The 16,034-nt window shown below is 35.6% G+C and overlaps 1 protein-coding gene across 2 annotated transcripts in view; it reads right to left on the reverse strand.

Moving 5' to 3' along the window:
* The window catches only part of ARHGAP42 (Rho GTPase activating protein 42), a 172,286-nt gene that overhangs the window by 18,700 nt on the left and 137,552 nt on the right, over positions 1-16,034 (reverse strand). For both annotated transcript variants that reach the window (XR_010371219.1, XM_064441323.1), the window contains exons 11-19: positions 13,260-13,338; positions 12,207-12,246; positions 11,072-11,134; positions 9,433-9,507; positions 8,696-8,780; positions 7,372-7,430; positions 6,467-6,572; positions 1,657-1,816; positions 136-280 (exon numbers count right to left, since the gene is read on the reverse strand). Coding sequence is in view for 1 of the 2 variants with exons in the window: in XM_064441323.1 (XP_064297393.1) it covers positions 136-280; positions 1,657-1,816; positions 6,467-6,572; positions 7,372-7,430; positions 8,696-8,780; positions 9,433-9,507; positions 11,072-11,134; positions 12,207-12,246; positions 13,260-13,338 (812 nt within the window). In the remaining variant the exon portion in view is untranslated. The remainder of the gene's footprint in view (positions 1-135; positions 281-1,656; positions 1,817-6,466; positions 6,573-7,371; positions 7,431-8,695; positions 8,781-9,432; positions 9,508-11,071; positions 11,135-12,206; positions 12,247-13,259; positions 13,339-16,034) is intronic.

Here is a 16,034-nt window from a genome sequence, read left to right on the forward strand (position 1 = left end):
ACAGAGGCTAAAATGCTGACAAACCGCCATCTGTTATGCTTGTAATTACTACAATACAATACTTATTGGGTATTATTCAGGGAAGTTAAAAGACAAGACATAAAAATTAAGATAATGAGTTAACGACAAACTTACTGTCAGGATCTGCTAGACACGGTGTATATCTTCCTTTGGGTTTACGTGAACCTGTGGAGAGACAAATTGCTCTTGTCCTTCTTGAACCTGACCGGGACTGAGGTTGGGGAAGAGGAATATTGGGATCTGGTGCAGTGTGAAATATCTGAATGATTTAAAAAAAAAAAAAAAAAAAAAAAAGGAAAATAAATTACATAAACAACATTGGTACTCTTACACTTCCATTATTAATCCTTTTGTTTTCCTCACCACTGCACCTGTAATTAATGCTATTAATGCTGTAATAGTCTCATACATTACAAAGCTGCTAATTCACAGAATATAAGCTTTACTCTGATCTCATTTTACAATCCAAGAATGACAATACCGAGCTGTACTTAAAATTTATACTAATTATATAAAATATGTGTTTAAATAGTTTTATTTTCTAGCCCTTGTGAAGTGCTTAACAGTCTAAATTGTGAAACATACATGTTTAAAACTAACTACTGCCCAAGAAGCAATACATTTATTAAATTTTATGACAAGATTGAATTTTTTTCTGTGTTCCTGTGAAAGTTTTTGTATGTTTCCAACCCCTACCATTTTGCGATTCTGTGTGAAAATAAAATCTGAGGAGGCTTTTCAGTGAAGCTGCTACTTGCCATGGTAGTGACTGTAAGTGTTTAAGATTTCATGGATTTTCCTTCTCAAGCCCTGAAACAGTTCTTATTCAATGTTCCAGGAAAGAGCTTGAGATGGACCTTTGCTATCACTGGTCTCTTTGAAGCGAACAAAATAAACCAGGCAGTCACAGACATGCCTTTCTTCAAAGCAAAAGAAGTACCTACAGAAGTTTGTGTATTCCAGAGTATTCAATAACTTTGAAATCACAAAGATCTGATGGGCTTAAAACCTGTAAATATGAATAAAACTTCATCTAAAATACTTAATTTTTTTCTTTTTGCCTTTTTACTTTTGATCTAGCACCTACACACATGAAAAATGACAGCACACAGAAATGGGGGATGGTGCTGAGGATCCACAGTGATGCCGCTCATGAAGAGAGGAACTGACGGATGGTTGGGGTTTGATGACGTTAGTGGGGACTAGATCTCCACTGTGGAGCCGGCATATCCTCAAAGGGCAGCAATGGTCAAGACTCTGACCTGGAGGAGAATCCATGCACTCCGAGGAGAATCCATGCATTCACACAAACTGAACCTTCATACACTGCTAGCACGAGAGAGCTGGAGGAGCTTGGAGCAAAGTTATGGACCTCATTCTGTTTCTAGATATAAGAAGGACACAGCAATCTTCAACTGAAGATTCAGAGGATGGGAGATTATGCCTTGGATCTGTACCTTGCACAGCCACAAAAGACTTGCTAGGAATACAGATCCATAGCATAGGGTGGGAAGAATGTATTCTTTCTACCTTCTCCAAGTGCCAGTTTTCTTATTGTTAAGAACCTAAGGATGATAATGAAAATGAGATCTTAGTTCCACTTTATCACAAAACAGTCAAATAATATCTTTCTACCTTTTCATAATGCTCTATCAGAATTTCAACGACGACATTCTGAAACTTAATGTTCATCATAGCAGCCACGGTTTCTTCTTGGGCTCTCATCAGAGTTGGTCCAAAGATAACACCAAGGTTGGATACAGTCATTAGATTCTGCTGACTGTGTAATGATACCCTTTAAATAAACACAAACAACATGCAATTAAATAGTTGTGTTAAACTACAATTACAACAAGCAAAAACCTGTTAAGACTATTTCTTTAACAAGATCCCAAGTTTATGCCTCCCCTTTAAAAACAGTGTATTTCTGTACTGTATTTCCATGAGGGCTCCCAACCTGCAATAACTTAATGGATAATGAGCACATCTTCCTAGAGTAAGTATGTACGTTTCTGACATAATTGACAGGAAAAAGCAACTATTTTGAAGGTCTCCTCAGAGAGATCCAGACCATGTAAAGTTTAGGAGCCTTTGGATAGGTACCTATCTCTCTCCAATGATTATACAGCAACTTAAATACTTGATGTTGGATTGACTGAAAATACTATGATATAGTGGAGGTCAACCACATACCTTAGCTTTCATGTAAAGGAAAGAAAATTAGCTTCTGAAACACTTACATTGCAATAGGATCTCTTTATTAGTGCACTGAAAACACAGGATCAATGGGGCAGTGAAATAATTGTTTCTGTGGTATAGATAACACTAGATGATCATAATGACATTTTCTGGCTTGAAAATATATTAACCTTTTACTTTTGTATATTGTTATCACTTACTGTACCTTTTCTGTAATTTTTCTTAATGTAGAATTTAGAAACTTTGTTTTTCCAATAATTTATAAGATAGTAAAATGAAAACCATCAATCACTAATCCTCAATGCCCCTTTTCTCCCCCTACAAATAAGATTTGCCAAAAAAACCCTGCATCATCATAAAACCTTTGAAATAACTGCCAGTGATTCCCTGGTCACAGCTGCCCTATTGCCTCATGTCTGAGAAATATCACGCCAAGTAAACATTTGATAATTGCCTTAATGCTTGATTTTACTGAACCTGCTACCAAATAGAATCAGTTATTGAGGCACTTGTTCACATTTTCCTCTTCCTTCCCACTGCTATTTGCTATCATTGTCGAGCTGAGCATTTTTAGCCATTTCCTACATAATTAAAATAACCCTTGTACATTTTAAAATTAAGAAACAGTAAAAACTACATAATACTGGAGGACAAGCAGGTAGGAACCAACTTTATCTTCTGGTTTTCTCTGACAGCCTTCATTAATCAGGTTTATGGAGACATCTGCTATGTTTTCCTTCCAATAATGTTCTCAGATAGCTTGATTTGTTCTTAAAATGTTATACAAACATTAACAAAACGATCTATCTGATGTCAGAGTTTGGTGGCAAATAACACAAATACTATCCCCTTACAAAGATCAAGAAGGCCTCTGAGATTTTCCCAAGGCTACTGGGGGATAAAACCCATGTCTGGACTCACATGCTACCTTTTCTCTCAGTCTCACTGTGGAGTAGGCACTAATCATAGACAGAATTAATAGAACAGTAGAATTATCCTGGTATAGGGCTGACATAGACTGTACAATTCTATAACAAAGTAATACTCCCCTCATATTTGGAACAGGAATGTTTTAGCACCCCTTTTACACTGAGAAACAGGAGGAAGACAGGAAAGGGGTATGTTTTGGAGACAACATGATTATAAACTGTAAGAAAATAAACACCTATCTTATATGTTTTCTATGTTGCTTCATTAACTTATGCCAAAAAGACTTTCCAAAATTTTACTTCAGACAGACACACTGGCAGAGATTGTTATTTGGTAGGCATATCATGACAATGATTGCCTTGTTAAAGCACATTTTTAGCCAATTATCTCAATCTAGTTTTCTCTGTAACAGATCTTTTGTTTGGCTTAGGTAACTACGGGGTGTTTGTGAAGTCCACTAGGTTTGTTATAGAAGTCTAAAAAAAATAACCCTTTGCAATGTTGCTCTGCTTTGCGCTGCACAGGAACTGTTAAGGTCTCTTACAGAAACTAGTCTTATAGCATAAGACAGAAAGTAGTGTTTGTCCTGTGTTTGGGTTTCCTTGGTTACAGATTTGGTAGCTTAGTTAATAACAGGAATGGTGAATTTAATAACATTGTAACCAGAAAGTATTTTGTACAGAGCATTTCAAAGGCTTGGTTTCTTGCAAAAGAGAAAAAACCCAGGCCTGTAAATGGATCGTTTTGACAACTAATTTCCCCTGACCCAGTCTTACTGTTGCTGGGCTACTGAATAGATACAGGCCAAGGTAATCATGCATTCATGGTAGCTGTAAGGCATTCATTAAGATGCATTTCCTTTCTCCTCAAAGTCTCTTTCTTCGATATATTGCCAGTAAATTTTTGATACTGCCAGATTGCAGACTCCTGAATATCTACCTTAGGAAAAGTATGGTGTTATTAAATCATACCAAAGAATGATTTATTCTTTAAAGTAGACAGGTAATTTGACTAGGAGGGTTTAAAAAAAAAAAGTGACCTGTCCGAAAATAACATCAAGCTTTCCGTGTTTGCCTAGCTGCTGAGCTGCTACTCATACAGTAACACCTCTCTGCAGGGCGCTTTTCAGGATTTACTGGTTTTGTTTGTTTGTTTGTTTTTAGTATGATCTACATCCCACAACATCTAGATCATATTTATTTTTACACAGTAGACATAAAAATCAAGGTAGGCAGAGACATAAAGACCTTAAGACCTAAACCAAGAAAAAATATTATTATCCTTATTTCATATCCCATGGTTAAAGGTATAGTATTTTTACCTAGACACAAAAAGCACACATAAAGGAACTGAACAGCTAAAAGAAATTGAGGGAAAGGATGCACATTTTGAAATTGGATTTTAAACAAAAGAATGAAGCAACAAGCGGTAGGGGGCTTTTTTCATATTTTCCCATTTACATAAAATTAGGTACTTTATCTGCCATTTGTTCCTTGGAAAATCTCAACATGGTAGGAAAAAGGTGAGGAAGGAAGATAACAAATACACTCAAGAGACTAATGTTGACTGCAGTCTCATTAGAATTGCTAGCATAAACAACACCTGGCAAATTATATGAAAAATTAGAAGGGGTGAATTGAAGATTGGAAAGAAAAGAACTGAAAGTTTTCAGTATAAAACCATAAGATTAAATTTATCAGAAATGGGGATTTCATCAAAGGTGTGATAGGCAAGAGTTTAAGAGAACAATTAAAGAAGGGAATACTGCAGGCATGCTTTTCTTTGGAAATGTATCTGAGGTCATATTGAGAGTAAAGAAGCCAGGAAAAGAGGTCAAGAAAGAAATGCTTGCCTATAACTAATTCTGCCTAGATATTAGTCATTTCCTATGTATATATATTTCTAATTTTGGGGCTTCCCGACAAGCAGCTTTTACAAAATCATTAATCCCTCATTAAATGTTTTCACTTCTTAGCAGGTTAGAAAGCAGTATATACTATATTTTTTAGCTAACCAAACCACTCTGAGAGTAAGGAAACTCTAGGATGCTTGCTTTCACCTGGTTCTCTGGGTTACCCCAGGTCTCATGAGCTGCAAGGTCTGCCTAATAAGTTTTTGCAATGGAAGCATTCACAGCAGCTCCCTATCATGTTAGTTCTCCAGGGGCTAATGACATAAAGGGCTAAAAATAATTTATATTATAATTTATTAGGGCTAAATAATTTCCTATCAAAGAAATTTTCCATCTATAAGAGGAAGCAAAACTGAATTAGGCTCCGCTTTAGATAGCTTACTGCAGGATGTGGCTCAAGCTGTGATCAAAAAAGCAAAATATCTGGGACATAATGAACGGAATGAAAACAGTATGGTCTCCTCTCTTATGTCTTCTACATATCTCAGTCATGTGGGCCTTATCTGAACAACTGCTGTTTTGGAATTTGCATACCCAGATCATTGATAAATGTACTAAAAAGTATACAGCATCCTAAATCAGAAAGAATAGCACATATTAAAAAGTATTCAGCAAATACCAGTGAAAACCAACCAAAGATTTAGTAAAACTTAAATGAATGTTTGATGCAGAAACAGGATGAATTATACTATAATAATGGTATGTAATCACAGCTAGTGATAGAGAAAGACATAAGAGAATAAAAACTTGGTTTTTTTTGTCTCACAGCATGTGCTAAGTGTGATTCAGTGAAGACAAAAAGTCATTAGTTTGAAGAAATACAAAATCTTCTCCATCTGACACTTAATTAATACTCAGAGCTGATGAAGGAGATCCAAAAGTGAGTTTGGACATTTATAGATATAAAAAAAAATATAAATAATAATACTTCAAAGTAGTGTTTTCAAATGATGCTACACTTCAGAGCTGTTAGAGAGAAAAATTAGATAAAACATGAAAGCCAAGTATTGTCCAATTAGTCTACCGTCCACTTCTGAAACAGTGTGGGACCTCGAGTCAGATTCAAACCAGCATTTTCTGTCAACCTTAGCATAGTTTTAGATGTTTCTTAAAGTTAATTAGTGCCAATTCCTGTAATAAGTAAGAATCTGAATTAAAACATTGAGTGGGTTTATTTTATAAATGTAGTTGGTCAACTTGGTGACTCTTTATGGTGTAATTTTAAAATTTTGTTTCTACAGTGAGTATTCTTCAGCTACGTTGAGAACATCATTTCAGAAATTAAATGTAATTTCAAGTGGCATTGTTTCAACATAGATACTAGATTAAGCAAAACTGACAAATTTAAAGTGAAAATAATCACATCTTAGAACAATATCAAAGAGAAAAATAAAAAAGAATTACTTGACCAAGTGCTTGATAAGGATGTCCAGCATCTCTCTGTTCTTCTCTGGCAACTTATGCACAAGTGCATGCACTGCCTCAACTCTGTAGTTCTGATCATCTGACTCTATTAAACAGAAAAAAAATATTGTTGATAAAATAGAACATGTACTAAAATGTGACTACAAATGGCACCAATGCCTGTACGCTAATACACGCATGCATTACAAGCAGCCAAACACAATTAGCCTTTAAAATGATGCGGACCATTTGATTATATTTGTTACAACATTCTGAAATCTGTATTTCAAGTAACTTGCCAAAAGCAGTTACCACTGATATGGGAACCAATGAAATTTGTGGCAATTTTCAGTGAAATCCAAGATTTTATCCCTTGATATTTAAAATAACTAAAATTCTTGAATGTCTTTTACCTAGGCAAGAGGAAATGGGGAAATAACTTCAAATTCTAAACTGGAGTTGTTAGAAAAACAATCTTACTATCTCTATATCTAATCACTCTATTTGTGAAAAGGAGATAATTATCATTCCCTCCAATTTTTCAAGGCAAGCTGGGAAAATAAAGGTCCCTGGATGAGAGGGATGAATGCTCTAAATGAATTATCAGCCTGTAAAAAACAAACAAACATATAAATCAAGATTCAAAATTTCATGCAGAAGGCAGTCACACAGAACCTCTAAAAAGATCAGAACAAACCACTGAACAGCTTCACCTAGTGTGACCTCTCTGTTTTGAGGGCTTTCATGTCGCACTGTGCTGTCACATACAGTGACATGGAAGAACTCAGATCCATGGCTGGATCACTGAATAATAGACCAAGGAGAAAAATAAGGATAGTAACTGAGGAGATTAAGAGTTAGAAACAATACTACTTTCATGGAAGTGTATTTATTGCTTTACTTACTAACAGCAACAATGAAATCTTTGTGCAGCTTGAAAGTCATCAGTGGTTCTGAAAGACACCTGGGTGTAAAAAATATTAAAAAGAAAATACAAAAAACCCACATTACTCAGAGACTTTTTAAGTTTTATAGTAGCCCTCAACACCTGCATCATGTATACTGGTACGTTGTAGGAAACTCAATTCAGTGATGACTGATTGCAAGTAGTACACAGTTCAATCACATACAAAGTCTGGAAGTCTCTTTGAGTTGAATCTGGTGTCACCATGTAAGTTAATAAGGGAAATAGTACTGGCACTCATTTCAGGACAGAGACTCACTGTTTTCTGGTTTCCGTACTGTAGAACAGGAATAAATACAGCTGCAGAACATGGGACAGTTGGCTGCAGAAGCAATCTTTTGCCCAAGAAAGGCAAAAACACGATGAAATTTGGGACTGAAATTCTGATCTGAGAGATCCTAGAAGAGTCATCTGAAAAGCAGACTGTGAATTGCCTTACAGACACGAACACACAGCTACTGCTAGCTCACGTTCTAACTTCACAAATACAGTATCTACAATGATTTGTGCTTCTGAAGATGTATTATAAATATCTTCAACCAAAGCAAGTCTTTTCAATGAAGTTTACATGAGCATTGCACTGCACTGTAAATCTGATGCATATTTTTCAGAGATTTCAGAAATAGGGATTTCTGATGCTGCCCTTTGTAAGGTGACCGGTTTAGGAAATCTATATTTTCAGGAGGCATAAACCACCCATCATCTAGATTTGATGCTTTTTATTATGTTTCTCTTGACTGTTACATATTGAGACCCAAAAAAGAGCGATCTTCTAAGTACCACAGTTCTTGAAAATTCTGTCTCTTAATAGCAAAAATTTTAGGAGAAATGGTACTGTGGGAAGACAACAACAGCAAAAAATACGCTATGCTAAAGAACTATGCTTTTGCAGAGATTTTTATTCTGCGCCAACAATGATGCCATGAAACCTCATGGTACACAGCTTAAGGAATTCAGAAAAGGAAGACTGAGCACAGCATGCTTTGTGGTTAACGTAAAAGATTTTAAACAAAAACATGCAATTAATTAAATTCTGCCAAATTTAGGGCTGTATGTATATAAGGCATGACTATCTTAATAAGGCAGCAAGTGTATGACAAATTTTAGATTTATTATTACACACAATCACAGGGATATTAGGCAAGATAATAGTATACTCAATTATTACCATGCTAATGGATACAAGAAATGTAATATGATATGAATAAGCACAAGATTAATGGGCCAGAAAAGGCATACTGAGATTTGTGTAGCATCATACTTACCTGAGGTAGTTTTTTAGTCCGCTTGTTATTGTTTTATTGTCCCAAAGTTCCATATCAATATCCATATCAGGAGGAGATTTAGGAGCTGGGAGAAATTTGAATTATTATTGTGCTATAGTTTAACTAAAACACTAACTAGAAAAGCAACAGAACAGAAGCTAACAGATTAGTCATTTAGCTCATGATTACTTCTTAGCCAGATTATGCCAGAGTATTAATAAAAATGACTACAGCACTCACATTTAGTGACTATAAACATGAACTATATGCACTGTATCAAAGTCTAAAGTAAGCCCCAGTCAAGAGAATTACTAATGTATTTGGCTTAGATGTTCAAACACAGGCATTAGAGAGCCAAATTTGCAAGAAAAGTGAAAGACTAGAACAAATGTCATTAAAATGAGTTATGCTGTGTTACAGAACTAAGCTTTGGAACACTTCTGAAATATGTCAAATAGATACCAACAAATAGAACTTTAAAGCTAAAAGAAGAAATTTATTTATCAGTAATTTGCTCACGTATATCAATGATTGCATGCAGAAATTGAATACTAATGCATGCGAGAAACTAGTTAGAAGGATCGCTCATTTTAGGACTGCAAACTCAATTTAGTGGCAGTGAGTGCACATAAAAATTTGTAAATATTATGACACACTCTTCTGAGCACAGCAGTTAAGACAAAAGGGACCACAGCAGACATACTGCACGCTGACAAAGGTTCACTTCAGATACTTACAAAATATGGTATTCATCAGCTTTTGCACCTTGGAATTTACACCTCCTATTCTGTACAGACCCAGGATTGTAATACCTACATTAGGAAAACAAGCACAATGAATTTAATGTGAAAATATGGTTATTTCAATATATGTTCATGCATTCTTGGTGTATTTTTTCAAAACTTCTAAATGTATTTATGGAAAATTGTACAATTACTTTCTTGAGTAGTGCTTCACCCTATTGAATTCCTTCTGGGACATTAGAAATGCATTCCACTGAATCCGCACCATATTATACACAAATCATAATTTTACATTACAGATCCTTTTTGTAGAGAAATGACCCATATTAACAAACAACAAGGAGATGGCTGGGAAAAGCTATTTTTGCTAGATAAAATATTTATATATTGAGATTACGTGTCAAGAAGTTTGTCTTACCTAGACTTCAGTGGAATTACTATGCACCTATATTTGATTAGACCATCATCCCTTCCAATTAAGATCTGATTGACATTTACAGGAGAAATAAAGATTGTAACCAAAATAAAAACATATAACGTATACTGTTGCAACACTGCAGTTTAGAATTTTTATGTTATGCATGGATCCCCATGCAAAATAGAGACAGTCAAGTCCCAATTTACCCATAAGTTTCAATTGTTGGTTGTTTTTTTTTAATAGCACAGATACTAATAACAAAAAATGTTTAATGTGTGACATTCATAACACAGTATTTCAGTATTCCATTAGTGATTTAAAAGTTTTCCCTTCTCCCCACTTCAGGTCTTACAATTTAAAAATTGCCCACTTCTTTGAAACAACATTCCAAAGTCTGACCTCATTTAGATAACTTAGGTGTTTTGTTTCGAAACTTTTTTCCCCCCCAGGAAAAAAATGCAAGCTCTGAGTCAGCAGTGACTAAAAAGCTACATAACATTGTTACCTGAGAAACAGAATTCATGCTGAGCTCAATGTTGCACAGAGAGACCACACAGCTTTTGGATTAGAAGAGAGTGCACAGTTACAGTTCAGTGCATGGACAGGAAAAGGTTACCTCTTTTTATGGAGGCCGATACAGCCATACCTCTTCATTTGAAAGGAAATAATTAAAAACTTGCTGTGAGTTGCAAGACATCACCTCATCAGTACAGTGATTATTATTTTCTTTTTGTACATTCCCACTACTGAAAATAAGTTTCTAAAATTTAAAAAAATGGACAAACCATCTGCAAAATGAGTGAATAAAATGATAGGACATATGCTCTGCAAAAATATGTTCCAGCAGAGAGTATTCATGCCACTTTTTAGTCTTTAGGTTTCATGCCAGAAACCAAAGCTGGGACCTGAGGCTCCCTATAGTTTTACCATGCGAAAGCACAATTTGGTGCACACAGGTTAAAGACTAAAGATGTGTGAAACTGTGTATTAAGATGTCAAAACAATATGAAATTAGAGAATATATTTTAAAAACATACTTCAATGATATGTTAAGAGCTGTTGTTGGAACTTGTGGCAAAAATTTTAAGTGTAAAGCACACAGATTAAATGTGAAAAGTACAAACCAAATGATGGACATACTCCAAAACACAGCTGTAAAACATGTAGAATTAAATAAAGTAATACTTGAGAAAAAATACTTAATCTAATACACACCTCTTGTTTCTACAGCATGAATACATTTCCTCACAAAATTGAAACCTGCTTCATTTAAGAACACTATAAAAAGAAGAAAAAAGGGTAATTATTTTCTAATTTATCAACACACAAAATCTCTCTGTTTAGCTACATTCCATTCACATGTTAGTCAAGAAGGACTCATACACATCTATCCACGAGATTATGATACTTATTCTTAACAGTATTCTTATATGCTTAGTACTCAAAATCCAACAGGAGTAGGGCAGTGATCGTGCCCCTGTACTCGGCACTGGAGAGGCCACACCTCGAGTACTGTGTTCAGGTTTGGGCCCCTCCCTACAAGAAGGACATTGAGGTGCTGGAGCGTGTCCAAAAGGGCAACGAAGCTGGTGAAGGGTCTAGAGAACAAGTCTTATGAGGAGCGGTTGAGGGAACTGGGGTTGTTTAGCCTGGAGGAGGCTGAGGGGAGACCTTATCGCTCTCTACAACTATCTGAAAGGAGGTTGTAGCGAGGCGGGGGTTGGTCTCTTCTCCTGATGAACAAGTGATAGGATGAGAGGAAATGGCCTCAAGTTGTGTCAGGAGAGGTTTAGATTGGACGTTAGGAAATATTACTTCACTGCAAGGGTTGTCAGAGATTGGAAGAGGCTGCTCAGGGAAGTGGTGGAGTCACCATCCCTGGAGGTATTTAAAACACATGCAGATGTGGCACTTAGGGACATGGTTTAGTGGTGGACTTGGCAGTGTTAGGTTTATAGTTGGACACTTAAGATCTTGAGGGTCTTTTCCAACCTAAATGATTCTACGATTCCATACAAGGATATTATTTCAACATACTGGCATGCATTTACATTTAGGTATACAGAATACTGATAGAAACTTTTTTCAGATTTGTTAAATATATTGTAGCTTTGAAGCCAATAAATTTTTCTTCCAATTTATGTTTAATAGTAATACAAAAGTTGAAGGCTTTCTCACAGTTTACATAGCTTAGGATGTGCTTTCGTGTATCTCAATCATGTAATCCAACAGTTATTTCACAGCAATAGAAAGAAAATGTAAAATATTCTCTCACACACACATATCCAGAAACCAGGACAATACAGAAAACTAGCAATATTTGGTAAATCTACATAAATAAAGAGCTTACTTTCTTCCTTCTTGCTAATAATGGCTGGCAGCGTGTAGATCTGTGAAAAAAAAATGGCAACAGGAGGTCAATGCTTGTGCATTAAATTCTTTATTGCCAGGTTTTTTGGTAGTTCTAAAGCTAGCTGCGATATGCTGTGTATTAGCTTGCTGCTAGGGAGAAGCCAGCCTTGCCTTCCCCCTTCTCCTGACATTTACCCCCACTACACTCACCCAGGTTAACAGCTCTCTGCTAGGATCTGAGCAGGTGGAGAGGGCAATGATCCAATGTTTTGGCTGTGTTTGCAGTTTTACACAGCTGATCACCTCTGGGGAGAAGGCAGAGGGCCAGCGGGATGCGTCCCAGAAACCTATTCAGGCTGGCCTTGAGATTTTAGATTGACTAGGGATTTAACAGCATTAAATTTAGAGGCACCTAAAATGTGTTGGAAGTCAGATTTGCAGACTCCAAATGGGTTAAACTGCAGTACAACTACTGATTTAATTTCTGTACTGTTTCAGTCAAGCAAGAAGCTTGTAAAAACACTAATCTATCTCATACAACTGATCAACCTTTTTTCCCCCCCATGGACACAGGTCTGGTATCACCTTCATTCAGTGGCTATTTTAAGAGCAGATTAACAGCGGGAAGAAATCTCAGACAAGCCTGTTTCTTACTAGCTTTCTTATCCTCTCTGCAGTGCTTTTCAAGACAGTGCTGATTGTTTAGTCCATGATGCTGCCCAAAAGATGGTTTGTCTTCACCAGTGCAGAAGATAACATTCACAAATGTTATCTGAACCATGAATCCTATTAGACAATATGCTACCGTATTACTTAAACATGAAATATCCTAGCATAAAATACTAATATATAAATAAAGGCTTAAATTCACTAATAGTTCTGCTTTTCCACCTTGTACCTATCTTGACTGTGTATCTGCAAGTGTCTCACAAAGAACAGAACTGTATTTGCCTGTACTGTAACAGAGTATGATACCCGTATTAGCTTCTTTCTTTAATACATGTGCCACAAAACTGTAAAAAGAAAAGAAAAATGAAAAAAATATCCTTACTGGTTCCTTTCCATCCATAGCTTCGAGCCAAAGTTTTCGGTTGGATTCTGAAAAAGCTTGCAGTGTGATTATTCCAGGTCTGTGAAAAACACATATACTGAAGTTACTAATTTTGTTTTCTCAAACAGTATCCAAAGTCAGGATCCCAATGTATACTGACATGAAGTGAATACATAGAAGGCAGAGAGAAGTTAAAGAAAGCTGACGATTTCTGACATAACACAATGACTTTGAGCTCGATTTAAAAACAGGTCTGTTTTTTTAAAAGTTCGTTACTGCAACATGTAATTTTAGATGCCTAGGGTGGGAAAACTTCAGGGCAAGATACATCAGCTCAATTTGACTAAATATGTCTATGCCCGAGCTGGTTATCTACGTGCCTTTCATAGCAAATGAAAAGAAGTAGGTACTTTTAATCTAAAAGTCATCATATCCCAAAATAAATTTTCAAAGTCAGTCAAAAGAAACGTACCCTGATATGGCTGCCTAAAAAAAGTGCTTTGAGATAGTATCTCAAGTACAGAGATGTAACATCAATTGAGCTGAGCACTGTCATGGCGCAGGTATTTTTTATTTGAGAGGGTTCAAAAAACAGTTCTTTCTGCTGGCTGTCCTCTAAGCACTATGACAGAAGTTAAAAAAGTGGCATATCCTCTCTGTTGATGAAGCTTTGACATTGCCTAGAAGCAGAATCACAGGAATCAATGAAGGGATGAAGGAACCAATTTTGATCTTTATTCCTGGAATGATGATATGAACATATGTGTAAATACAAAGAATTAGTCTCTAGGCAAATGAGTTTTTTAAGAAATGTTTTGAAATTAACTCACTGATTTGCCAGTGTAGAATGCCCAAGAGACAGTCCATTTAAGAAGTCCTGCGACCACACCAGTGGAATGTATCTCTGCTCAACACTTTCAGCAGAGTGTCCAAAACTGTGACTTTTCTATGGTAGGTTCACAAATAATGAATGCTATAGTTTTTACTAGGTATACACCTTCCACCATAAAAATAAATAACCAAAAAAACTCCAACTTTTCCCACCTCCTCAGAAAGACCTACCTTGGCACCTTGTATTTAAAAAGCATGCAAGAAAGCACCTGGACAATATAGAATATCAAAATGTATGTTCACACAAATACACCGAGTCATACAAGGATGAGCAAGCCCTGCCCTTATACATAAAAATGCCGAGTATTTAATTTGCTATCTGCTACAACAAGTGTAAAAAGATACAGTTAATCCAGATTAAGATGTGTAACTGTTTTTCTATTTTCTTAAAGCCTAAGTTTATTTCTGTTTTAATGTTCCATCGTGATTACTACCAACACATTCTCACCTAGGAATTTTTCTCTCAAAAACATTTTAGAAATAGAAACTGATTTTTTTTTTTCTTCTTTCTGGTGTGACCACTGCTTAATATTTCAGTTGGAAATTGCATTTATAGTCATTGGGTCAGCACATACAGAAAGAACAGAGATTTCTGAGTGTCATTTTTGGTTCAAGCTGAGAGATACCTGCTTTTAGCCCTGGGTTTCTGATTTAATCTGTTGGCCAAGTTTGCAGTCATTGTATAGCATGTTTTAACACTCATGTCTTTAACACTATAATCACCAAATATTTGTTTCCTCAAAAAACCCCAAACCAAACCCTAAAACAAATCAAATACATTTTGAACTAACTTCCTTTCTGGTTACTGAAATAGTAATTTCTCAGAAATTAAAATTACATTCAAGGTGAAACACACTTTTTGATGTTACCTTTTTATAAAGCTCCAGTGCAAATAAGAACAGTTTTTACAAAAAGTCTGAGCTGAATGAAAGCGTGAAATTTAAATTAATTATGTCAATTAGAAGGGCTCACACTGTGTGCTCTCCATTAGCTGTTCACAAGGGTTTCTTTCAGTTAACACGGTTCTTTCAAGAAATGAGATGTGCACATTGGTCGGCAGAGTTTTCCAATACTTTAATAAAATAATATTTCATATAATGTTCTATACAATGTTGCATATAATAATACAAGGAGAGAATTAGCTCTGTGGGATAAGGTGTCTGGCGATGTTACCCATAAAATTTTGCAGCAAAATTTTGAAGACTGGTGTAGCTGCACAATTTTAAAAAGACCTCTTTCATGATGAAAAGTCATATCCTCACATTGCTAAGGAAACTTATCTTCTACTAATATAAATTACTTTTAACAATTTTCTGTATTTTGCAGGTTATGTCCAACATTATACTCCAAGTAAACAATATTAAGTCTTGAATTTAAAATTAGTTCAAACGTAATCATTATCATAGTCTTTTTGAATCCTCAGTATTCCAGTATTGTGTTTATATTTATATGAACTTGTTCACATTCTTAGTCATTACTGACATCAGTAACGGCCATTGCATCTTCTCTTTCTCAGGGGAAACCCAAGTTTTACCAACATGACATTCAGAAGAGATTAAGGTTCCCCTTGTATATGAACTCCCACCAAATATTTCTAGGTATTTTGTTGTCTATTATCTCCTCTGCTGATTTGTACAAAAATTCACTACTTCCCTGCCAAATACCAAATCAATTGGAAAAGTGAACTTTCTACCAGCCTGTGAAAGTTATATCCTTACAATAATGACCAAGTAACTTTGTGTTCTACTCCCCTTTTAATCTTCTGTTCAAGTTTCCAGAATGCCTTTAACTTATAGGCCATACACATTTGTCATCAACCAAAATGGCCAAAAGGAATAAATAATTTGTAAAAAGTGCCTATAACTATCTCTTATGATGAGAACT

The sequence above is a fragment of the Phalacrocorax carbo genome, chromosome 1 (assembly GCF_963921805.1).
Source record: "Phalacrocorax carbo chromosome 1, bPhaCar2.1, whole genome shotgun sequence".
In the NCBI taxonomy this organism is placed as follows: Eukaryota; Metazoa; Chordata; class Aves; order Suliformes; family Phalacrocoracidae; genus Phalacrocorax; species Phalacrocorax carbo.